Source organism: Colobus angolensis, unplaced genomic scaffold, assembly GCF_000951035.1.
Source record: "Colobus angolensis palliatus isolate OR3802 unplaced genomic scaffold, Cang.pa_1.0 Scaffold14, whole genome shotgun sequence".
NCBI classification, from domain to species: domain Eukaryota; kingdom Metazoa; phylum Chordata; class Mammalia; order Primates; family Cercopithecidae; genus Colobus; species Colobus angolensis.
This window is the reverse complement of record NW_012114488.1, coordinates 7,216,723-7,241,652: the sequence shown is the minus strand read 5'-3', so window position 1 is coordinate 7,241,652 and position 24,930 is coordinate 7,216,723. Positions and strand designations below refer to the sequence as shown.

The window sequence follows — 24,930 nt, the reverse complement described above, 5'->3', positions numbered from 1 at the left end:
GCTGAGATCCGGCCACTGCACTCCAGCCCGGGCGACAGAGGGAGACTCCGTCTCAAAAAAAAAAAAAAACAAGGACAAACACAAGGACTAAAACAGAAATGAAAAACAGATTTCAACACAGATGAAGACACTAGACCAGGTGGGACCCACGGGGAAGACAGGAGAGAGACAGAACCTTCTCCAGCCACTGTGAAGTGTGAAGTGCTGTCTTCAGGAGGACAGGAGACCCGCAGTGTGTACCTGATGCTTCACTCCCAGGAATACTTGCAGTAAATCATGCAATTCTCTTTACGGATGTAGGTTGACTCCTTCTCAGCAGTCCTTTCCGTTATCTTTAAAAAGCTCAATTGGCCAGGGGCCGTGGCTCTTGCCTATATTCCCAGAACTGTGGGGGGCCGAGGCGGGCGGATCACCTGAGCTCAGGAGTTGGAGACCACCCTGGCCAACACAGTGAAACTCTGTCTCTACTGAAAATACAAATATTAGCCAGGTGTGGTGGCAGACACCTGTAATCCAACTACTCGGGAGGCTGAGGCAGGAGAATTGCTTAAACCCGGGAGGCGGAGGTTACAGTGAGCTGCGATTGTGCCATTGCACTCCAGCCTGGGTGACAGGAGCGAAATTCCGTTTCAAAAAAAAAAAAAGGAAAAAGCTCCATTTAGGAAATCTCTCCTCAGAAGACAGGATGCAGGCCAGGAGCCTCCTGTGGCGGCCAGGAAGGAGGGGACAGCAGGAGGCTGCACCTCAGCCTCACCCTCTCGGCCAGGCCCACTCCCTGCCCGGTGTTCTCTGTATACAAGCATCACCACAGAGCAGACTGTTTCAATTATGAGTACTTAGAAGGAAATAGTGCAATCTTGCTCCTGAATTTATAAATTAGCTGATAGAGTGATCACAGATATCACAGGTCTTCATCCTATGTAAAAACCAAGGAAAGTAACCTTTCCTCCAGGTGTATACTTATGTCATTTTTCCTTGGCAAAGCTAAACCACAAACCTCAAAGTAATAAGACCTAAATAAAACAGATTTAAATTTCACCCCACATGCCTTAGTCAAAAAAAAAAAAAAAAAAGATGACTCAAGGAAGAACACTGGAGATTTAGTTTCCCAGAAGTTAACCATGCTGTCTTTGCATTTCTATTTGTACAATGATTCATATATATTACTTCTGATAGCCCCACTCTCATCAAAGTCTTAATCATTAAAGCATGCAGCTCAATTCCCAACTTTTCGGTCTCAAACCAGCAATCAGCAGGAAAAGAGCCATGCTATCCTGGAATAAACACTTATGTTCCACATTCAACATCCAGCAACCACTCAAAAACTGCAACAGGCCAGGTGCGGAAGCTCGCACCTGCAATCCCAGCACTTTGGAAGCCGAGGCAGGAGGATTGCTTGAGCCCAGGAGTTCAAGGCCAGCCTAGGCAAACTGGTGAGACTGCATCTCAATGCAAAAAAAAATTAGTCGGGGGTGGTGGTTTGAGCCTGAGGTCTGAGCAACTCAGGAAGCTGAGGTGGGAGTGTCACTGGAGCCAGGGAGTTTGAGGTTGCAGTCAGTCGTGATCACACCACTGGACTCCAGCCGGGGTGACAGAGCAAGACCCTGTCTAAAACAAACAAACAAACAAACAAACAACTACAACACACACCAAAGAGCAGGGGAGGTTTGGAGGGAGACCAACTGTTTCTCAACAGAGCAATCAACAGAACTAGGTTCAGAAATAACCCAGATATTGGCACCATCAGTCAGGAATTAAAAATTATTATAATATGTTAAAAGTTCTACTGTCATTTCAGCAGAGATACAAATCTCCGGAGGAAAAATTTTCTAGGCCTACGATAATCAGAATAAATCAAACTGGAAAAAGAGAACAAAACAAAACACAAAAAGCCAGACCAAATCTAGAGGAAACATACTGTAAATACAAAGATGAAAATTTTAGTTTTAAATTAAAGCTACAACAATCATTAGGTAAAACATTGAGTCTGAAGTATAAAGAGATAAAGGATATAAACATGCAATTTAAAAATTAAAAGAATTCTGGGCCAGGCACGGTTGTAATCCCAGCATTTTGGGAGGCTGAGGCGGGCAGATCACGAGGTCAAGAGATGAAGACCATCCCATCCTGGCCAACGTGGTGAAACCCCGTCTCTACTAAAAATACAAAAATTAGCTGGGCGTGGTGGTGGGAACCTGTAGTCCCAGCTACTCGGGAGGCTGAGGCAGAAGAATCGCTTGAACCCGGGAGGTGGAGCTTGCAGTGAGCCGAGATTATGCCACTGCACTCCAGCCTAGGTGACAGAGCGAGACTCCATCTCAAAAAAAAAAAAAAAAATTAAAAGAATTCCAAAACCTAGTAGCCTGTGGGACAATGTGCAATCTCACTAGTATTCAAAGAGAGGTAAATTAAAATTGGGAGGTACTGTTTCTTGATAATTAACAAAGGTAATGCAAGTGTCAACAACCACAGATGGTGAGGAAGCAAACAAGAGGAAACACTTTGAGAAGCATCTGTCTATAGCAGAACCCTTTAGAAGTTTATTTTTCTCAGTAATACTACTTCTTGAGAAAGTAATCTATCTCGAGAAAATAAACCCAGATACAAAAAAAATTGTATGCCCAAAGACATACATCAAAACATGACTTATAGTACCAAAATATTAAAAACCATGTCATCGTCCACTCTAAATGATATAACTACCTTACAGATAAATCAGTTTGCCAATGTCCATTTCTGCCTTTCCTGCACACGTCAACGCGCCACATGCCGGCCCCGGAAACAGCTGTCCCCTCGCCGCCCTGCAGGCCTTCCCTCCACACTCCGGCATTCTTCCCTTCCCAGGAGGTTGTGTTGCGGCCTGAGCCCCCCGGGGTGCACTTGGGCTCTGCACGCAGCCCTCTGCCTTCGCCTGTGTCTTGTCTTTCACTGAAACTCTCCGAGAACCCCCCAAGTTTCTACCTTGTGTTCTAGGGTACCAGTACTGACATGGTCTAGATGTAACTCAGTATAGCTGGAAAGACCAAAGCAAGTCTTCTTATAATAAATCCTGCACAACTGAGAAATTGAAAAACTGAAAATAAAGCCAAATTACCCAATACAATGTGAAAAGAGTTTTTATATCATCTTACATTAATCCTCTTTTATTTCATTACAGTTGACCCCTGGACAACAAGGGTTTGAGCTTGCAAGTCCACTTATAGACGGATTATTTTTCAACCAAACTCGGATCAAAAATACAGCCTCCCAGGATGTGAAACCCAGGCATCTGGAGGGCAGACTTTTTGACTATGTGGGTTCTGCAGGACTTGAGTGTGCGAGGATTTGGGAGCACACAGGGGACCTGGAACCAATCCCCCACGTAGACTGAGGGATGACTGTAACTATTTTACCACTGACAAAAGATAAAACTGATTATTGTCATAGTAATATAAAATCAATTTGATAATAAGGTAAGGTGATATTTGTGACTCGGTTATCCATTCCAATAAATTGTATCTCTTTGTATCTGCGTGTGAAGCAGCTTTCTCCATACCTAACCTGCACGCTTCCTGTTCTCCCTGAACTCCCTGTGTGAACGGTAGGGTCCCTCTGCAGCCCACACTTTCAAACTCAGGAACCCATCAGTTCATATCACAACTTTCTTTCATCTTCTGCATCTCTGCTTTGAGATACTTCTGCCTTGCTAGTTTTTTGCTGGAAATAAGTCTCGCTTGGCTACCATCTCAGCCAGGATAATTTAACTACGAAGCTTCTTGAATTTGTGTTCCCATCCTAAGCAGTTCAACAGCTACGCTGATATCTTATGACAGATATACCACTGTCCTCAGATGTCCAACAAACCAAAGCTGACAATGCATCCCTAAGTCACATCTGACTGGGTACATGTGGCGTGCAGCTGCAGTTCCTGGCAGGACACCCAGGTGTGCTTCAGAGTCTTGGATTCCGAAGCCACTCTGCAGAGCCTGTGGTCCCTTGTGAGCTGTTACGGTTCCTTACTCATTTTGAGAGTCCTCTTAGCCACAGGCATTGTTAGAATAATTTGTAAGTACAAGTATAATCCTCTTCTTCCAAAAGACTCACAAGTCTTATTTTGACAACTGAGCAATAACAGTGATGAAAAACATTACTTTTTTCTTTATAAGCATATCTAGAAATTTACCCTGAGAGGCTCAAAACTTTAGTTTTGGAAAGGGGATAACCACTTTCACAATTAAAACATATTAAAACAAAACAAAACAAAAACAAGTCATGGAATCTGTCTCCTGCTTTTCAAAAGTGACGTGAGTTCCCTGAAACAAGATGGGTGAGTGCCACACCTGCCCCAGATCACACACTCGAAAGCCGGGTTCCCAGAAAGTGCGGCCTCTGTCCCAGCGAGAGGTGGGAAGTTCATCTTACTGTGCCAGATCTTCACGATGTGCATTCATGAGCCTGAAATCATGGAGAGGGTGGGGCAGCTTCCAGCACTCGGTGAGTGCATGGTGGGGGCCAGCGCCCTGTCCCCAACCCTTTCTCACAGCCCAGTGTTCTCATCCTCAGTCCTGACACCAGAGACGCCACTGTGGAGGGGCCAGGTCAGCCACACATCCAGGAAAGGAGAGCTAGAAGGACAATAGCTTATCTCTGCAAGTGTGTATTCAGATCAGGGAAGTCACCCAAAAGCATGAGATGAGAGGGAGGAAGCAGGGAGCATGGGTGGGCATCGTGCAATCCATCAAGGGCCTGAATGGGACAGAAAGGTGGAGGAGAGTGGCTTCACCCTGGTATTTGTCCTTCTACCTGCCTGTTTGAGCTGGGACACTAGTCTTCTCTTGCCCTTGGGCTGGGACTTACACCAGTACCCCCCAACTCTTCCCCCATTCTCAGGCCTTTGGACTCAGGCAGGAACACCACCACCAGCTATCCTGGGGCTCCAGATTGCAGACAGCAAATCTTCTCAGTCTCCACAATTGCATGAGCCAATTCACATAAAAAATTCCATCCATCCATCCATCCATCCATCCATCTCTCTCCCTCTCCATCCATCCATCCATCCCTCTCCATCCATCCATCCATCCCTCTCCCTATCCATCCATCCATCCATCCCTCTCCCTCTCTATCCATCCCTTCCTTCCTTCCTCCCTCCCTCTCTCCATCCATCCATCCATCCCTCCCTCCCTCCCTTTCTCTCCATCCACCATCATCTATTGATTCCGTTTCTCTGGAAACGTGTTTCTGTAACATGTGTTTCATCTTCCTACTGGGAGGTTGGTGTTATCACTCCCAAACACTGACCCTGAGCTGTTGAAGGCAGGTGGCCTGTATTTCCTGTCTGGTGGGAGGGGCTGCCCTGTGTGACCTAACATGCTACTCTAATCAATACGCAGCCTGCTCTCTAGGCCAACACACGCACTTCACATGTTCATATGCCGGGGCTGGAACTCAGAGGGGTCTTTTCCTACAATAAAAATTGCAAATCATTATTTTGATGCACCATCTAATAGATTTTCTTAAAATGAAAGCTTGAGTCACATGCTTCATTTTGTGGGCATGATTTTAAACAACATTACGTGTAGGTTGCACCAGGGATTTAATAAAACAGAGAAAGAACATGCTACTTTAAAAAGGAAGGATGAATATTTCCAGGTTCAACAATTTCACAAATGTTAGTGAAGGGATAACATGTATCTTAAAATCAAATAAATGTTTTACTGCAACATGAAGGCTTCTAAGCCTATCTGCCACGTGTTCCTGAGGAAGCACTGCTGTTTCAGAGACCTATCTGATAACTGTGACTGGAAAAATTGTGCACTACAAAGTTTTTGGAGCAATGGGCCTGCTTTAGATACTTCTATAGACAGAGACAATTAGCACCAGATTAACACCACTCCTAAAATTCAACAACACTACAAAATGAAACATGGTAAAGTGTGTTCATGTTTGGAAATATTTATTCTCTGTGTCCACCCACCCTCAGGGGACTCACTCTCCACTCTGCTGGGCTGGGCTGGGCCTCATGGTGGGCGTGACCATGGGGTATGGGATGTTGGCCAGCCTCCACCTTGCCCCACAGGGGCCAGCAGGTCTGGTGGGACTTCACCCGTCGGCCGTGCTGCAAGATGAAGGGGATGCTGGACAGAACTGGATGACCTTTCATGAGTGTTAGGGAAAGCCTTTGGTATTTGGGGAATTCTGTCATGTAACAAAACTCAAAGATGAAGATTACCATAAAATAAATTATTTTTTCAGGCCAGGCCCGTGGCATACATCTGTAGTCCCCAGCACTTTGGGAGGCTAAGGTGACAGGATTGCTTGAGGGCAGGAGTTTGAGACCAGCCTGGGCAAAATAGGGAGACCTCCATCTCTACTAAAAATGAAAATTAAAACATGAGCCGGGTGGGGTGGTGCATGCCTGTAGTATCAGCTACTTAGGAGGTTGAGGCGGGAGGATTGCTTGAACCCAAGAGTTCGAGGCTGCAGTGAACTGTGATTGCACCATTGCACTCTAGCCTGGGCAAGAGTGAGACCGTGTCTCAAAAAAAAAAACAAAAAAGAAAAGGAAAAGGAAAGAAATTATTTTTCAAGACTAGAACTCAAGGATCTTTCAAAATGTACCAAGTACTTTACAGGGTACTTTCTAGTAGAGGAAACAAAGAAAGATGGCAGCTTTCCTCAAAGGTGTGGTTATAATTGGCACAGAGAGAATTATGAAAATCACACAGTTAAGGAACTATAAACTCGTGAATCATACAGTTATGTATTTTATGTGAATGCAAACTGGCTTAATTGGTAGTAAGGAAGAAGGATCCTCTCAAATATGCTCCAAAAAAAAAAAAAAAGGAAAAAAAAGAGCCACGTGGGCCACAAGAGGGATGCCAGTGGTGACGAGCAGACCAGACCCCTGCGCCCATAGTGACTTCCTGCCGCTGGTTGCTGGGAGGACACCAGGGGCGACCTGAGAAAGTGGGCATGGGACGCGGAGGTGGCGGCTGGGAGCGGGGTCCGGGAAGGGCCGGCAGAGGCGGGGGCGTCCGCGCCAAGCCAGCAATGGCGCCCCCCGATGTCCACACCACGGTCCGGGCAGCCGCGAACGGGCGGCTAGAGTCGCCCACGGGGAAAGAGGCCTTGGCGGGCGTGGCTGCGTCGGCGGCCTCCAGACGGGGGCCGGTGGTGGATGTCCCAGGTGTCATCACAGGGGCGGGACAAGGACAATGCGGCCACACGTGGAGGACGGGCGGGGAGACGCGCGGAGTGAGCAACGGGATCTCGGCCGGGAAGACGGAGCACGCCCCGAGCCAGGACGGCGGCGCCTCCGGAAGCCGGAAAAGGCCGAGCACCGGGTTCTCCCGGAGCCGCCCTGCCGGGGAGCTAAGCCCGTGAGCCCCGCCGCCTCCCGACCACGGAACTGCAGTCGGGAAATCGGCCTTTCCTCCGCGGCCCACGCTGTGACTCGTTACTGCGGCGACGGGAAGCGTCCCAGCGTCGCTCAAACGCATTCGCCGCAGCAGCTTTTAAACGATTTGCATTTCTGCCTGTTCGCGCTGGGACACTGGTCTCCTGCCCTTGGGCTGGGACTTAACACCAGTACCCCCCAACTCTTCCCCCATTCTCAAGCCTTTGGACTCGGACTGGAACAAACCACCCGCTTTCCTGGACTCCAGCTTGCAGACAGCAGCTCGTGGGACTTCCCAGCCGCCCCAACTGCGTGAGCCAATTCACATAAAAAATTCCAACCATCTCTCTCTGTCTCTCTCTCTCCCCATCCCTCTCTCACCTATTGATTCCCCTTCTCTGGAAACGCGTTTCTCTAAGGTGTGTTTTATCCTCCTACTGGGAGGCTCCGCAGTGCTGACCCTGGAGCATGCTTAGTGGGGAAACGCGGGCCCGTCTGAGATTTCAAGCTGGAAGGTGCTCTCCAACTGTGAAACCGTGACATGGTCCCGGAATAACGGCCCCCACGCGGTGAGAGGTCAGCACAGAGTTTACCTTCTTATCCATAGCGACGATGTGGGCTGCCATTTGGGATATAAAAACAGTGGCACGGGCTTATCTGCCAGAAAGTCCTCTTATGAACGTGAGAGGCCAGAATGTTGTCTCAGCGCGGAAGGACTTGCAAACACGGCCTAGGTTTTGGATGAATGGCAAGTCTATCTAGATTGGGGTTTTTTTTCCAATTTCAAAAAGAACTTAAAAATAAATATTTAAATACAAATGGCAGAAGCAATGTATTTTATCTTATTACAAATGTGTGCAGCACCTAACAGATTTCCTACATAAAAGTTCATAGTGGGGCATAAGTGCGTGGGCTCGGAAGCCGTCCGGATGCTGGTGCAAACTCTCAACTGCATATAAACTGATCTGTCTGGATCCCCACACTCTTATCTGAGACACAGGTGCGCTAACATCTGCAAACAAAGCTGCCGGCAAGAACTGGATAACATGAGGAAAGACCCTCACACAGCTCCTCGCTCTTGGGGGACACTCAGCAGCAGCTTTGGTTATTATTTTACACAGCATCATTTGTTCCCAAGCAACCTTGTAAAAGACACAGGACAAATGCTATTAATGACCATTCCGTATCTGAGAGACTCAGGGAGAACAAGACATCTACAGCCTGATAGCCACCTGTGTTATGAAGGACTAAGTGTGGGAGCTGCCGTAGATATCATCATGCTCCAGGTTCCTAATGTAAGGTCTCTCACCAGCACCCTAGGTAGGCGGCAGCAGCCAGAGTCCGCCACCTGGCTGAGCGGATTTCCAGGAGTTTCTCCTACTGATTGCAAAGACCATCACAGGCTGGGTGTCAGTGGCACCAGACATGCTTCTATGACATTTTTCCACCAGGTAACAACAGTCAATAGTGAACTGGCCATTCCCCACACCTGCTTACTCCTGGTGTCAGATGTCATCCTGCAATGACCAGCTTTGCATTTTATCAAGAAAAACGTGCTTAAGTCATAGATGAAAGGTCTGATCATTTGATGAGGCTGTAATGTGGAGGTAGAATAGAGAGCCTTAAACATGTTTGTCAAAACAGCTCGTTTCAAAGTAGCAGTAATGACTGTGGAGCTAAAAATGTATTTATCATAAGATACATGTTTTAAGTTAAATTTATAGAGTGAGACAGAACACTACCAAGTACCCATCAGAAATTAGAAATTAGGGGGTCTGAGGCAGGGGTCAGCAGGGCTTGTTTCCAGAGCCTGGGTCATGACCCTTCTGATCAAAACAGGATGTAGCACAGGAACTGGCCCAAACCAGCTAGGGCCAAGATGGTGCTGAGGCCGGCTCTGGTTGCTCTCATTACTCATTATGTACTGATTATAATTCATCTGCATAAGACACTCCCACTGGCACCATGACGGTTTACAAATGCATGGAAACAACCCAGAAGTGACCTTGTATGTTTCCGGAACTCCCACCCGTTTTCCAGAAAGCTCATGAAGAGCCTGCCCCTTATTTAGCATATAATTAAGCGTGGGTGTAACTGCTCGCCAGCGACCGATGCGTGCTGCTCTGGGCCACTCTGCCTGTGCAGTGGCTCTGCTGTCGGTGCAGCTACCGTTTTGCTGCACACTTTGCTCTGTCACCACCACCTCACCCTCGAATTCTTTCCTGAGCAAAGCCAAGAACCCTGCTGGGCTAAGCCTTAGTTTGGGGATTTCCTGCATCAGGTCTGGACCTAGCCTGTAAAATTCTGACCAGCTGATCATAGTTAATACAGAAAGTAGGCCAGGCACGGTGGCCCACGCCTGTAATCCCAGCACTTTGGAAGGCTGAGGAAGGCGGATCACAAGGTCAGGAGATCAAGACCATCCTGGCTAACACAGTGAAACCCCGTCTCTACTAAAAATACAAAAAACTAGCAGGGCGAGGTGGCGGGCGCCTGTAGTCCCAGCTACTGGGGAGGCTGAGGCAGGAGAATGGCGTGAACCCGGGAGGCAGAGCTTGCAGTGAGCCGAGACTGTGCCACTGCACTCCAGTCTGGGCGACAGAGCGAGACTCCGTCTCAAAAAAAAAAAAAAAAAAGAGGAAGTAGCAATCCCCCAAGTGTGAGCTGTGCTGTCACCAATTTCACTCCCCAGTTTTCACAGCTCCAGCATTCTCTCATTACCAGATTCAACTGTTAGGGGAAATGCTGTTGGTGTTTGTGGCACAGACTTCCAATATTTGACCACACTTGTTCCCATGTTTTCCTTGTGTATGTGTTTTTATATCATAAACAAAATAAACCATGCTTAGGAGAGTCCTATCAATCTTTCCTTCAAAACAGCAGTGCCCTCATATACTGCTAAATGGAATCACGTATTAAATAAATACGACCTCCAACTTTACCTGTGCTTCACACAAGAACTTCATTTGCCAGCTGATGGTATTCAATTTAAAGTGAAGCTCTCCTTTCTTATTAAATTATGCAGGATAGGCTTCAAAGGTTGCTGTCTTACTGAGACTTGGATTTTTCTTGCATACACGCTCTTTGGATTATTGCGAGCCTCTGGTTAATTTTCAGAGTTCTAAGAAAGCTGGTTTTGACAATTTCTGTAACTGTTTTCATTGCCTTTGTGAAGGAGATTTTCGATGTCCTGTTCCACCATCCCTAGTGCTTCTTTATCATGTTTACTTTTAACAAAAACTTTTCCTGCCTGTGGTTATTTCCAAATCTTAATTTTACTTAATTTTATGTGGTTAACTGTCTCTTCAATATTTACCAATATTGTCCAATCCTGAGAAAATTTAAGTGATCAGAAAACATACTTTAAAAGTTACTGTAGTCATGATAAGTAATTATTGTAATACAATGTATGAAAATAAAAATGACTTCCAGTTGTTTGATTTACAATGCTAGGAAACAGAGGAACAGTAGTGAGGTGATATATGTGGAAGAAAGTGGACTAATATCAGTAAAGAAAGGAAATTTTTAAAAATAAGGAACCAACAATTATACTTACTCATGTATACATGAGTAAGTATAATGAACTTAGTGAATTATATATTATAATTCAGTATATGATATCATTACACTTAAAGAATCAGTATGATGTATACATATGCATAGCAGGCTTCTTGTGCCTGTTCTTTAGTGGCCCTTCATCATGAAGATTCATGACAACTACAACTTGTTGCTTTTTCCTCTTTATTTTTTATAACTATATTTATACCATATTTTTTGTTTGTTTGTTTGTTTGTTTTTGAGACAGAGTCTAGCTCTGTTGCCCAGGCTGGAGTACAGTGGCCGGATCTCGGCTCACTGCAAGCTCCACCTCCCGGGTTCACGCCATTCTCCTGCCTCAGCCTCCCGAATAGCTGGGACTACAGGGGCCCGCCACCTCGCCTGGCTAAGTTTTTCTATTTTTTAGTAAAGACGGGGTTTCACCGTGTTAGCCAGGATGGTCTTGATCTCCTGACCTCGTGATCCGCCTGCCTCGGCCTCCCAGAGTGCTGGGATTACAGGCGTGAGCCATCGCGCCCGGCCCCTATTTGTTTCTTTAATTCATTAATCTCAAGGGCAATAGAGACCTACCCAACCTTTTTCTCACTGAAAATTTTCAAGTATTCAAAAAAATTCAGTCAGGCTGAAAGACATTTTGATGCCAAATACTCAAGGGTCAAGACAGCTAACATCTGACTCCCCCATAAATCACTCCCCCTCTCCCCACTGCCACCCTGCAGGGTCTAGCTTTGCCACTTTTCATCTGTCTTTCTTTCCTGACCACGCCTCCATCTCGCTGCCCAAATGCCGTTCAAAGGATTATGAAAGAACACAACAACTCAATATGTTTTAAAAGTGCAGAATAGGTGATGGCACAGATATTATCAAGAAACACAGGTCCTTTACAGTGCACATGGCACAGTCTCATCATGGGAAGAATGAAGCATCATGAAGATGTACGGCTCAGTATTGTTTGTAACAGGGAAGGAAAGCATAAATTCAAATTCCCATCTGGAGCAGACTGAAAAGAAAAATTAGGGCCAAGGATGGAATTCAGCGGTGATGCTGACGGAAGCTCTGGTCCATGACAGCACAAGATGCACTTACTCATTTTCAATACTCAATATTATTCAATATACAGCAGCAGTAGCGCGAGTGCCAGGCACAGCAACACGCCCTGAACCACAGCGATATGTTGTTTAGTGGAGAAGAGCAGGGTCACAAGACACGTGTGGAGTGCCGTTCCACCTGATCACACGCGCTAGGCCAGAGCACAGTCACACAATGATGCTATTCTCTGAATCAAAGCCTCAATCTTAAAGAGACAAAATGAAATTATTCCCAAACACTGGAGTTTAATACCTGATATTTATTTTATTTTATTTTATTTTTTTGAGACAGAGTCTCGTTTTGTTGCCCAGGCTGGAGTGCAGTGGCGTGATCTCGACTCACTGCAACCTCCGCCTCCCGGGTTCAAGCGATTCTCCTGTCTCAGCCTCCTGAATAGCTGGGATTATAGGCACCCACCCACCACCATGGTCGGCTCATTTTTGTATTTTTTAGTAGAGACGGGGTTTCGCCGTGTTGGCCAGGCTGGTCTTGAACTCCTGACCTCAGGTGATCCACCCGCCTTGGCCTCCTAAAGTGCTGGGATTACAGTTGTGAGCCACTACGCCTGGCCAATACCTAATATTTTTAATCCTTTGCAAAAAATCTCCCTCTACATTTTAATAGAAGACCATTCATTTTTATATACAATTGATTTGCAATGGTTATTTTCATGTTTTCTTCTAATTAAAAAAGTTTCTGGAAATGCTGTGGACTTTTTTCCATAAGAATTTTCAAAATCCTGTTCTTTACTTGCTCTGCTGCTTGCTTGCTTGCTGGCACTGGTGTTCATGTTAGTGCCCCGTGTAACCGTATTTATCCACGGGTCTTCCCATACATTCCCATTTCATTCAATTAAACATGCACGAGTGCTGAGTGGCAAACACCTTCATTATAAAAGAAACTTTTCCAGATGCATTTCCCCACAATAAAGGTTTATTTCTCTCTCTCTCCAATAAAAGTGTATTTCCTAAGTTCTCCCTGTACTCAGTGAACACTGGCATGTAACCTTAAATATTATAAGATTTCATCAAAATAAAGTCATAAAGATACAGAAATATAACGTAAGACCTGTATGCAGCAGAGGTGCCCCACCCCACTCAGCAAGACTGTACCTGGGGCATGGATGGGTTGAAGGCCACTGCAGTGACGGTGTCTGTGTGCCCAGCCAGCCGGTGAGAAAACGTGCTCGAGCCCATTTCATACACGTAAGCCTACAAGAAAAGATGAGCAGGTGTGCCATGTTAACTCAGAGTGAGGAATCAGCTGTATGCTACGCAGAGCAGAGGGACTGTCTATAGATTAGTGCAGTTGATCAAATACAACAGCAACAACTGAGATGCCTGACAAAACATCCAAGCTGGGGAACTAACGGTATAAAACAGGCATCTTTTCCCCTTCTCTCTCGTAGATTTTTTACATCTTAGTGAACGTATGTCATACCTTCTATTTACTATCAAAAGCCTCCATAGTACCCTGTGAACAGTTTTAAATATATGCTCATGTTTGATGACTAATTTTAAGGAAGGAGTATAGATTCTGTAATGCAACCTTACCTTGAAGTTCCAAACTGAATGAAAAAAAAAAAAAAGAAAGATGCTCTATTGTATCCTCCCCCATTAACTTGAAATAGGTACATATGCTATACTGTGTTTCCTACTCATCAGCTTAGAATCTGAGCAATTCAAATACTTAGGTTTTTTATAGCTGTTGATAAATAAGTTCCTCTCTAACTGTGTGTGACACAATTCTGGATATATGTATCCAGAACTGCCATCAATAGTTTATTTTAGAGACAAAATCTGTTATCAGATACCATTCTGATGGAATTGAGAGATGAGATAATCAGTAAGTAACAAAGTGTATCAACAAATATTTTCTGAAAGCCTACTAGTAATAAACAGCAACGTCACAGTGCAGCAGAAGGAAGGTGTCAAAGGTGATTCCTTTTCCCGCAAAACCCTACTGTCTTTAAAAAAATTAAGCGTATTGTGTATATTTGAAGTTTGCAACATGACTTTATGGGATCCATACCTACAGATATGAAGATAATAGTAGTGGTAACTGTAGAGAGGTGGACTCTCATATCTATCATCTCACATCGCTACTTGTATTTGTAACAAGAACAGCTAAAATCTATGTAGTTCAGGAAAATCCCTAATACTCCATGGTTTTATTATCTTGAGCACTCGTGTTGGATATCAGATACCTGGACTTCTTCATCCTAGCAGCTGCTGTTTCGTATCCTTTGACCCACATCTCCCCATTTCCTCCCCGTTCCCGCCTATGTCTACCCTGTTAGCCACACTTCCATCATCTATCTTGGTGTCTCTGAGCTCTTGTTAAGATACAATTTCACACAGAATTGAGATCCTGCAGTCTTTTTCTTTTTGTGTCTGGTTTATTTCACTTAGCATAATTCCTCCATATCCATCCACAGTGTGGCAAATGGCAGGCTATACCATTGTGTGTACCTGTGTACAGACATATGCACACACTCCTGTATCATATTTTTTATTTGTGTTCATTGATGAGCTTTTAGGTTGTTCCTATAGCTTGGCTGTTGTGACTAATGCTCAATGAACATGGGAGGGCAGATGACTTTACATGGTGTTGATTGCCTCTCCTTTGAGCATATACCAGAAGGAGGACTGCTGGGTCATATTGTAGTTCTATTGTCACTGTTTTCTATACTGTTTTCCAGATGGCTGCACCAACCTACATTCCCACCAACAGTGCACAGGGTTCCCTTTTTTCACACCCTCATCAACATTTGCTATCTCTTGTCTTTTTGATAATAGCTATCCTTACAGGTATGAGGTGCTAGCTCAGTGGTTTTAATTTGCATTTCTCTTATGATTAGCAATGTGGAGCACCTTTTCATATAGATTTTTGGCCGTTTTTATGTTGTCTTTGGAGAAATGTCTATCCAGGTCCTTTACTCATTTTTCAATCAGGTCATTTGTTTTTCTGCTATTGAGTTGTAAGAGTTCTTTATAAATTTTGGATATTAAACCCTTATCAGATATGTGGTTTGCAAATAATGTTTCCCAGTCCATAGGTTGCTTTTTCATTTAAGAAAAATAAAGTTGGAGGCATCACACTTGATTTAAGATTATATTACAAAGCTACAGTAACTAAAACAATGTGCTACTGCCAGAAAAACAAACACACAGACCAATTAGAGTATAGAGCTCAGAAATAAATCTAAATGTATAAGGACAACTAATTTTCAATAAGGCCATCAAGAGGACACAATGAGGAAAGGATAATCTCTTTAATAAATGGTAATCTCTTTAATAAATGGTGTTAGGAAAACTGGATTTCTGCACATAAAAGAATGAAATTGGACCTTTATTTGACCATACACAAAACTCAACTCAAAATGGATGAAAGACCTAAAATCATAAAACTCCTAGAAGAGAACATAGTGGAAAAGCACCTCAATATTGACTTTGGCAATAATATATTGAACGTCAGAACAAAAGCTCAGGCTACAAAACAAAAGTAAATAAATGGGACTGCATCAAACTAAAGAGCTTCTGCTCAGCAAATAAAATAATCACCAAAAAAGAACTATTTTAATGTAAGAATGAGTCCTTCAGATTTAGGCCTTCCCAATGATTCTGTTAATGACTAAGCAGGTTTTGAAGTAAAGTCTACAAGTAAATGTCTGATATACAGCTGACCCTTGAGCAATGTGGTGGCTAGCGGTGCTGGCCCTCCATGCAGTCAAAAATCCACATGAAGCTTTTGACTCTCCAAAAGCTTTACTGATAACCTACTGTTGACTAGAAGTCTTACCAATAACATAAACAATCAATTACCATATATTTTATATGCTATGTGTATTAATACTTCATTCTTACAATACAGTAAGCTAAAGAAAAGAAAATGATATTTAAAAAATTATAAGGAAGAGAAAATATACTCATTATTCACTGAGTGGCATCATAGAGGTCTTCATCCTCATTGTCTTCATGTTGAGTGGGAAGGAGTAGTAGCAGGGGTTGGTTTTGCTGTCTCAGCAGTGGCCGAGGCAGAAGAGGTGGAGGAGGTGGAAGGGGAGGCAGCAGAGGCAGGCTCACCTGGTGTAACTTTGCAGAAATATGTCGTAATTTCTGCCTGACATTTTTGCTTTCTCACATTTTCTATATGGTACCAATCCTCCTACCATTTGCTTTCATTTCACTGCCTGTATCATAGAAGGATCCATGTCATGAAACACATCAAAAGCACTGAGTCATCAGAACCCTTCTTCCAGATTATGTCTAATGTCAGTTTGTTTCTTGGCACTGCTTCTTCCATGTCTTCTTACTCATTGTCCAGCATTGGTTTGAAGCACTCATCTCCATCAAGTGGTCTTCTCTTAATTCCTCTGGTGTAGTGTCTGTTAGCTCTTGAATTTCTCCAAGATCCATAGCTTGAAACCTTTTTTTGCCATATCCACGATCTCTTTCATGATTTCCTTGATTGTCCCTGTCATAAATCCTGTGAGGTCATGCACAACTCTGGACAGTTCTCTCCAGTGGGAATTGTTTCAGGGTTGATGGCTTGCATGGCTTTTCCTATAACAGTAATGGCCTCTTCAATGGTATAATCTTTCCAGGTTTTCATGATGTTCTCTCCATCAGAGTTCTCTTCCACAGCATTGACAACGCTTTCCATAGGGTTCCATTTGTAATGACCCTCTGATCTGGAGTCTGGATTAGAGAAGTTGTTTGGGGGCAAGACCACTTTGATGCCTTTGGTGTTAAACTCATTGGGTTCTGGGTGGCCAGGGGCATTGTCCAATATCAAAAGAACTTTAAAAGGCAGTCGTGGCCAAGTGCAGTGGCTCACACCTGCAATCCCAGCACTTTGGGAGACCAAGGTGGGCAGATCATGAGGTCAGGAGATTGAGGCCATCCTTGCCAACATGGTGAAACCCCATCTCTGCTAAAAATACAAAAGTCAGTTGGGCGTGGTGGCACATGCCTATAATCACAGCTACTAGGGAGGCTGAGGCAGGAGAATTGCTTGAACCCAGGGGGCAGTGGTTGCAGTGAACCAAGACCTGCACCACTGCACTCCAGCCTGGCAACACAGCTAGACTCTGTCTCAGAAAAAAAAAAAAAAGAAAAAAAGAAAAAGGCAGTTGCTTCCTGACTTCAGGGACAAAGTAACAATGGAACCAATGCAGGAAAAGGTTCTCACTGTCCTGCTTTCTTGCTGAACAATGAAAAGATTGGCAGGTGGTGTTTTTTTCCCTTCAAGGCTCAGTTTTATGGATGAGGGCAGTCCTGATCACAAGCTCAGCTGCATTTGCACAAACCAGCAGAGTTGACCTATCCCTTCCTGCCTTAAGTCTGGTGTTCCTTCTCTTCCTTACCAATAAATGTCCTTTGTAGCATGTTTTTCCCTAAGAATAGGGCACTTTTATCTGCACTAAAAACCTGTTCAGGCAGATATCCTTTCTCCTCAAGGATTTTCTTTTCTTTTCTTTTTTTTTTTTTAAGATGGCGTCCTGCTCTCTTGCCCAGGCTGGAGTGCAGTGGCACAATCTCAGCTCACTACAACCTCCACCTCCTGGGCTCAAGCGATTCTCCCACCTCAGTCTCTCAAGTAGTTGGGATTACAGATGCCAGCACCACACCCCGCTAATTTTTGTATTTTTAGTAGAGACAGGGTTTCACCATCTTAGCCAGGCTGGTCTTGAACTCCTGACCTCAGGTGATCCTCCCACCTTGGCCTCCCAAAGTGCTGGGATTACAGGCGTGAGCCACTGTGCCCGGCCCTCAGTGATTTCCTTAATGGCGTCTGGGAACTCAGCTGCTGCCTCTTGGTCAGAAGCTGCTTCTCCTGTTATCTTGAACTCTTTTTTTTTTTTGAGAGAGAGTTTTGCTCTTGTCCAGGCTAGAGTGCGATGGCGCGATCTCGACTCACCGCAACCTCCACCTCCCAGGTTCAAGGGATTCTCCTGCCTCAGCCTCCCAAGTAGCTGGGATTAGAGGCGGGCACCACCACGCCCGGCTAATTTTGTATTTTTAGTAGAGATGGGGTTTCTCCATGTGGGTCAGGCTGGCCTCAAACTCCCAACCTCAGGTGATCTGCCCACCTCAGCTTCCCAAAGTGCTGCGATTACAGGCATGAGCCACCATGCCCGGCCCTATCTTGAACTTTTTAAGCCAAACCTCTTTCTAAAATTATCAAGTCATCCTTCACTTTCCCTTTGCTTTGTCAGATGACTTCACTTTTTCTTGAATCATATTAGAGTCTATAGGTATGCCTTTCTCATAGCAATCCTGCGCCCACATAAAAGCTGCATTTGCAATATGAGATTTTACAGGATTTAACAAAACGTGCAAGGTTTTCATGCCTGCTGGCACAGCTGCAGCCATGTCTCCACAAGTTTCCTTTTCTTTTTTTACATTATTTCTTATACTGGATTCATTTATCTTGAAATGGCAGCCGCCTGCCAGTCTACGTACATACCAAGCAATTCAGCTTTTTCTGTAAAGTCGTGGCTTTCCCTGCTTCTTGGGAGAAGGTTCAGCATCTCTAGGGGCACTTCCTATGGGCCCCATGGTGTAATTCAAGGTTTACAGTATTGCATTAAACACAATGAAAAATACACAAGAGCCGTTAAGAGACCACCTTTCACTGCAACACACAATTTACTGGAGAGACAAACAGCTCACACAGAGGCGAAGAGCATCACACAGAGTTTTAAGGGATACTTGTAACTCCTGAGCTCACCACAGCAGCAACAGCAAGGCGATGAAATGAGGACAGTAGTGCTGGATGGACGACAGTCGAGTTTCTGAAGTGATGATTTCATACTGCATTTCTGCACTTGTTATATTTCTCTTGACTGAGAATGTGCATACATTCTAATAAATTTTAACTTTTTAAAAAGATATGTGTACATTTTATGATAGTCAAGGATAAAACAGACTAATATCGACATACATTTTATGCATTCATGACGTATCTTTTTAATTTTTTTAGACTTTTAGGCTATGTGGTTCATCTATGAGTTTTTTCATAGTGTTGAAAATCTCCAAAAATGTTAATATATTTGTTGAAAAAAAAATCATGTATAAGTGGACCCATGCATTTCAAACCCATGTTGTTCAAGAGTCAGCTGAATTTTGAAGGAAAGTGGAGAAATAAAATGTCTACGTTTTATTTTCTTCTGCCACAAGCACATCTTTATTTGAAAAGTATTCCTGTGCAGTTGCTGCTGTAAGGGGTGGCATGGGGCCTGGGAACGTGCACTCCTAACAGGTTCCCAGGTCAGGCTGATGCTGCGGGTCCAGGGCACCCCACTTTGGGAACCACTGGGTGAGGGTAACCCTAACATTTACACAGTGTGTCACTATTTACAAAACATACCTGTTACATAAACCATTTACAAAAATGGACCAAGGTGCATCCCTATTTTATCGCAATCTCCATGTTTTATGGAAGAAACCATGACAGGTAGAGAGCACTTTACCAGGACAGCCGCGGAGCCTCAGCGCTGAGATTCCAAACTGATTTTTCTAAGCTTTTGCTGTTTATTTCACTGGGCTGCCAAAGACAACCCCCATTCACACGTGGCTCAGGGCACCCTCAAATCCCCTCTAATCTCACAGGTGTTTCCAAAACCATCTTTGCTTATTTTGCTCTTTTTAATTCAGGACTGATTTACTATCAAAGGGTTTCCGAATTTCTTCAGAACTCCTGTCTGCTGTTTAGATTAAACAAATAAGGGAAATTATAATGACTGAATCTCTTTTCCATCCATTATTTCCAACGGTAAAATACAGAGGTTAACAGCAGCAAGTACTTACTGGACACTGACTTTTTGTCAGGCACTCTGATACGAATTTTATGTAAATTTTCTCGTGCACCCCTCTCGGCAGCACTATGAAGAAAACACTTTTATTGTCCCAGTTCCATAGACAAGGAAGCCAGGCTGAGGGCAGGCAGCCTTCCAAGGCCACTCACCTCTTGAAAAGCGCTTCCTGAGATCAGCTGCCTTCCATTTGCATGAAACCTCAAAACACACATAGGATGACATAATATAGTGGCAAGAGGCGAGGTAAAACTTATCAAGGAAAGGTCTTTTGTTTCCTCAGTGAGAATGGAATTAAATGAAACATCTTTTGGTCCAGGGAATCTTGGGGTACATGAATTTTCTGATCATGACAACTTTACATGTGACACAGCAACTGGAAGCCCAGATATCAGAAATATTTTAGTAGATACACAGGTTTCTTATGCTGTGATCCTACACACTGTCAATAAATACAGAAGGACAATAAGCCACAGAGTGATGGTAATGAACAGCTCTGCAAATGATTCAATGTAACCACAATCCATGTGTGAAAGAAACATTTTAATTAGAGGTACTCACTGGAGTCATGAAGCACTTCAGCCACCACAGAGAAACCAGCTGAGGCTAAGACATATTCAGAAAACAAACAGAGCTGGAAATAAAACCTGTGTAGGTAGATCTCATGCCAGAACCAAATCAAGAAGTCCTGACAGAAGGAGCAAGAAAAAAGGAAGCAATATTTTTCAGGCAAAAGATGAGGATGTGGCATAAATCTGTGGGTGCTGGAAAAATGCTTGACTGCTCAAAAATGTTTTTACAAAAATTGGTAAGGGACTGAATGTACTACTGAAGAAGCGAAGTGTTTTGGAAGCAGGACTACACCAATTCATTACAACTGTTTTGCAATTCTGCTGAGCCACGTCTGCGAGGATGAAGTTTCTTTCATTTTTCCTTTCACAGAGTTCCTAACATGTGACCTTCGTTTCCCTTTACCCAAATTAACCCCACAGAAGAAAGGGGGCGAAGAATTACAAACAGAAGTGAGTTCTGCACTCCTGAAACTTGACAATGGTAGCGACATTTTCCACAGGGCAATCAACTGTCTTATTATGCTCACTTATTTTGCTTTTGAAAATAATTCCAGAAATGACATTTTCCGAGTATTCTGAACATTTCTTCAGATACTGAATTTTTAGTTTACAAAAGAGTAAACTATTCTCAGAAGACCGAAAACGGTCAAGATTTAAAACAAAGTCACACCAAGACAGAAGCCTTGCCTCCATACAGAAGAAGCAAAGGCTCTGTTGGAGAATTCCTGATGGTGGCATGCAGAGCCACCTGGCCGCCCGCCACACAAGCCATGGGAGGTGAGTGGCATCATCTCATCAGGCTGCAAGGCTGCCGCACAATCTCCAACTCTTGTCAACCTCCATCAAGGTCTGGCAAAATAAATATGGCACACACAGTAATAAACCCCACCCTTTTCTCTGGCACGTCCTCTTCCAAAGACATAGCAGAACAGGGCACGGGTGTGATACCGCCCACTGGTCTAACCAGTGGACACTGGTAAATACCTAAGGCAGCAGTAACTTTAAGGCCTTGGGATAATATGTGATTCCACGTCCAAGCTCCATTTTCCTTATCTACTCCTCTGTGACGGACATTTAGGGCGCCTCCACACTGTGGACATCGTCAAGAGTGCTGCAACGGCCATGGAAGCGCAGGTATCTCTTCCATATACTGATTGCAATTCTTTTGGACAAATACCCGAGACTGCTGGATCATGTGGTTTCTACTTTTCGCTTTTTGAGGAAACAACACACATTTTCCGCCGTGGCTGCCTCATTTTGCATTCCCACCGGCTGTGCAGGAGCTCCCCTTTCTCCACATCCTCATCATCACTTGTCTTTCTGATATTCTAACAGGTGTGAGGTGGTATCTCATTATGGTTTTGACTTGCATTTCCCTGATGATTGGTGATGTGAGCCCTTTTTTCCTGTACGCATTGACCGTCTGTATGTGTTCTTAAGCGAAATGTCTATTATTCAAGCTTCCTTTGGGCCATGATCTTCATCTGATAATTTCACCTACTGATGACATTTGCCTCAGTCAATTACTGCATCTGAGATTGAAGAGGGTGATTTTCTAATCCTGCCATTCATCCATTCCACTTGTCTGCAATCTACTAAGAAATAACTTTCCTTTACCAAGTAGGGTGTTTGGTTTACTTAAAATACAGTCCGAACAGGAAAGGCAGACAAATGTTTAAGTATTTTCCTTTATAAGGCACACTTCTGAGTAAGGGACAGGTGCCCCAGTTACTTCCAAATGGGGACCAATGACATTTTGCTTTATGTTTTTGTTTTTAGCTATAGCTTTTTGGGGGGAGTATTATAAAAAATGATAAGGGTTTAGATATACAATGTTTGAAGTCAATCGCAGTCATTACCCTTTGGATGCTCAGCTAGCCCTCCGTTGGCCAACAGAATACGGCACTGGTGTGTTGCTGCCCACGGGTCTAACCAGCAGACAGTGGTACATGCCTAAGGCAGCAGTAGCCTTAAGGCCTTGGGAATTGGCTGTTGCCGGTGGCCTTGTTATATATATGACTCCATTACCCTTTGTTTTCTTCTTTTCTCTTTGGCATAAGATGTGCCTGGCTCATCTTGTAAGTCTTCTGCCACAGACCTGGAACCAGCTCTCCACCCAGGGAGTTCTGGCTTCTATTGGTGGGGAATGGCATTTAGAGGCTGCAAAGAGGGTTCTAAGGGTGATGGCTGGAAAGTCACTGCTTCCAAGCACCTTCCGTGGTGGGAGCTAAGAAATACTGGTATTCGTGTACCAGTTCCGCATGGTTTTACTTTGAAAGGCTTTCCAACATAAGTTAATGGCTGACAGGGCAAGTTCTCCCCATCATAATATTCTTTTTTTTCAGGGGTATTCTGACCGTTGTTACTTGTTTATTCTCCCAAGTAACTTTACAAACAGTACAGCTACAGAAAAACCTACTGGAATTTTGTTGTTGTTGGGGCAGTGTTAAATTTACAAATTACCTACAGAGAACTGCCTTCTTTATGAAACTAAATCTTCCTATCCAAGAACAAGTTACGATTTTGCGTTTGTCCAAGTCTACACTTCTGGGGGAAAAAACAAAATGTTCTTAGTGCAGGTTTCGCAGAAATCTTGTTAATACCTGAATGGTTTATCCTTTTTGAGGCGATTCTCAATGAGTTCTCCTCTTCCACTATAACTTTTCAGAGATTATTTTTTTGTACCTATAAAGACCATTGAATTCCATATATTAATTTAAACACTACTAATCTTTCACTGAATTATTTTATTGTTCATATGGGCCACTAATTCTCTTGGGTTTTCCAGATATGCAATCTTGTTACCTATGAATAAACGTAATTTTCACTGTTCTTTTCAGTGCTAATATCAGTTAAGTTGTCCTATCTAATTTCATAGGGAAATATCTCCAATATCCTGTAAAATAGTCGTGGAATTAATGAACGTTCTGGCTCTGTTCCCAACCATAGAATACCTCTAAAGTTTTCTCAGTACGATGTCAGCTTTTGGGCTGAGATAAGCATTTTATCATTTGAAAGAGGCATTCATGGATTCCTCTTTTACTGGGTGTTTTAGCAGAAATGAATCCAGAATTTTATTGAAGCAGCCTTCTGCATCCAGGAACATGGTTGTAAGAGTCCTCTTTTTATATCAGTTAATATTATGAGGGAATTATTAGTGAATTTATTGATAGTAAATCATCCTTGCATTCTATGCATAACCCGCTTGGACATGGTAAATTATTGTTAATGCACTAATTCTGTGTTCTATTTAAGCTTTTCAATTGATATTCATAAATGAAATACAACTCCTTTCTGAAATTTCATCAAGTTTTCTATCAGTTATGGTTACTTCAAAAAGCAGTCTGATGTCTTCCTTCTTTCTCTACGCTTTAAAACAGTTAAGTATCTTTGGGACTATTTGATGTTTAAGAGGTTGGTAAAATCCCCTGAGAAAACATACGGGCCTGGTACTATTTCACAAGGAGTTCTTAGAAAATGTTCTCAATTTCTTCTAAGAAAAGCGGCCTGTTAAATTTGTTTCTACTTTGGGGGCCAGTTTGATAAACTAAATTTCTGTGACTCAACCATTTGTATAGAGGCTTTCATATTAATTTGCACAAATTATGAGCAGCAGTCTCATGATTTTCAAAATCCTTCTGCTCCATGCTTTTGCCTACTCATTGCTTATTAATTATAGATTAAGCTTTCTCTATTTTCTTAAAAAAAATTGCACTGATTAAGTTATTTTGTTGCTTGTGTTTTTAAAAAACTAGTGTTTTGGCCAGGCATGGTGGCTCATGCCTGTAATCCCTGCACTTTAGAAGGCCGAGGCAGGTGGATCACTTGAAGTCAGGAGTTTGAGACCAGCCTGGTCAACGTGGTGAAACCCCATCTCTACTAAAAACACAAAAACTTAGCTGGGGCCGGGCGCGGTGGCTCAAGCCTGTAATCCCAGCACTTTGGGAGGCCGAGACGGGCAGATCACGAGGTCAGGAGTTCGAGACCATCCTGGCTAACATGGTGAAACCCCGTCTCTACTAAAAAATACAAAAAACTAGCCGGGCGAGGTGGCGGGCGCCTGTAGTCCCAGCTACTCGGGAGGCTGAGGCAGGAGAATGGCGTGAACCCGGGAGGCGGAGCTTGCAGTGAGCTGAGATCCGGTCACTGCACTCCAGCCTGGGCGACAGAGTGAGACTCCGTCTCAAAAAAAAAAAAAAAACTTAGCTGGGCGTGGTGGCAGGCGCCTGTAATCCAAGCTACTGGGGAGGCTGAGGCAAGAGAATCTCTTGAACCCAGGAGGCGGAGGTTGCAGTGAGCTGAGATCGTGCCACTGAACTCCAACCTGGGTGACAGAGCGACACTGTTTCAAAAAGCAAACAAACCAACAACAACCAAAAACACAACTAGTGTTTTATTAGTTCTACTGATTTTCTGTTTTCTAACTTATCACCTGCTTTTCTATCAGTTTATTTCTTCTGATTTACTTTGCTTGTCTGGCTTTTTAGTTAGATATTCATTTATTTTTTCCCTTTTAA

The 24,930-nt window shown here is 43.7% G+C and overlaps 1 protein-coding gene across 1 annotated transcript in view; it reads right to left on the bottom strand.

Moving 5' to 3' along the window:
* Positions 1–7,878: 7,878 nt before the first annotated feature.
* Positions 7,879–24,930, bottom strand: part of WDR27 (WD repeat domain 27) — a 116,464-nt gene continuing 99,412 nt past the window's right edge. The window contains exons 26-29 of the mRNA XM_011935085.1: positions 13,135–13,233; positions 9,877–9,990; positions 8,256–8,517; positions 7,879–7,994 (exon numbers count right to left, since the gene is read on the bottom strand). Coding sequence (XP_011790475.1) covers positions 7,879–7,994; positions 8,256–8,517; positions 9,877–9,990; positions 13,135–13,233 — 591 coding nt within the window. The remainder of the gene's footprint in view (positions 7,995–8,255; positions 8,518–9,876; positions 9,991–13,134; positions 13,234–24,930) is intronic.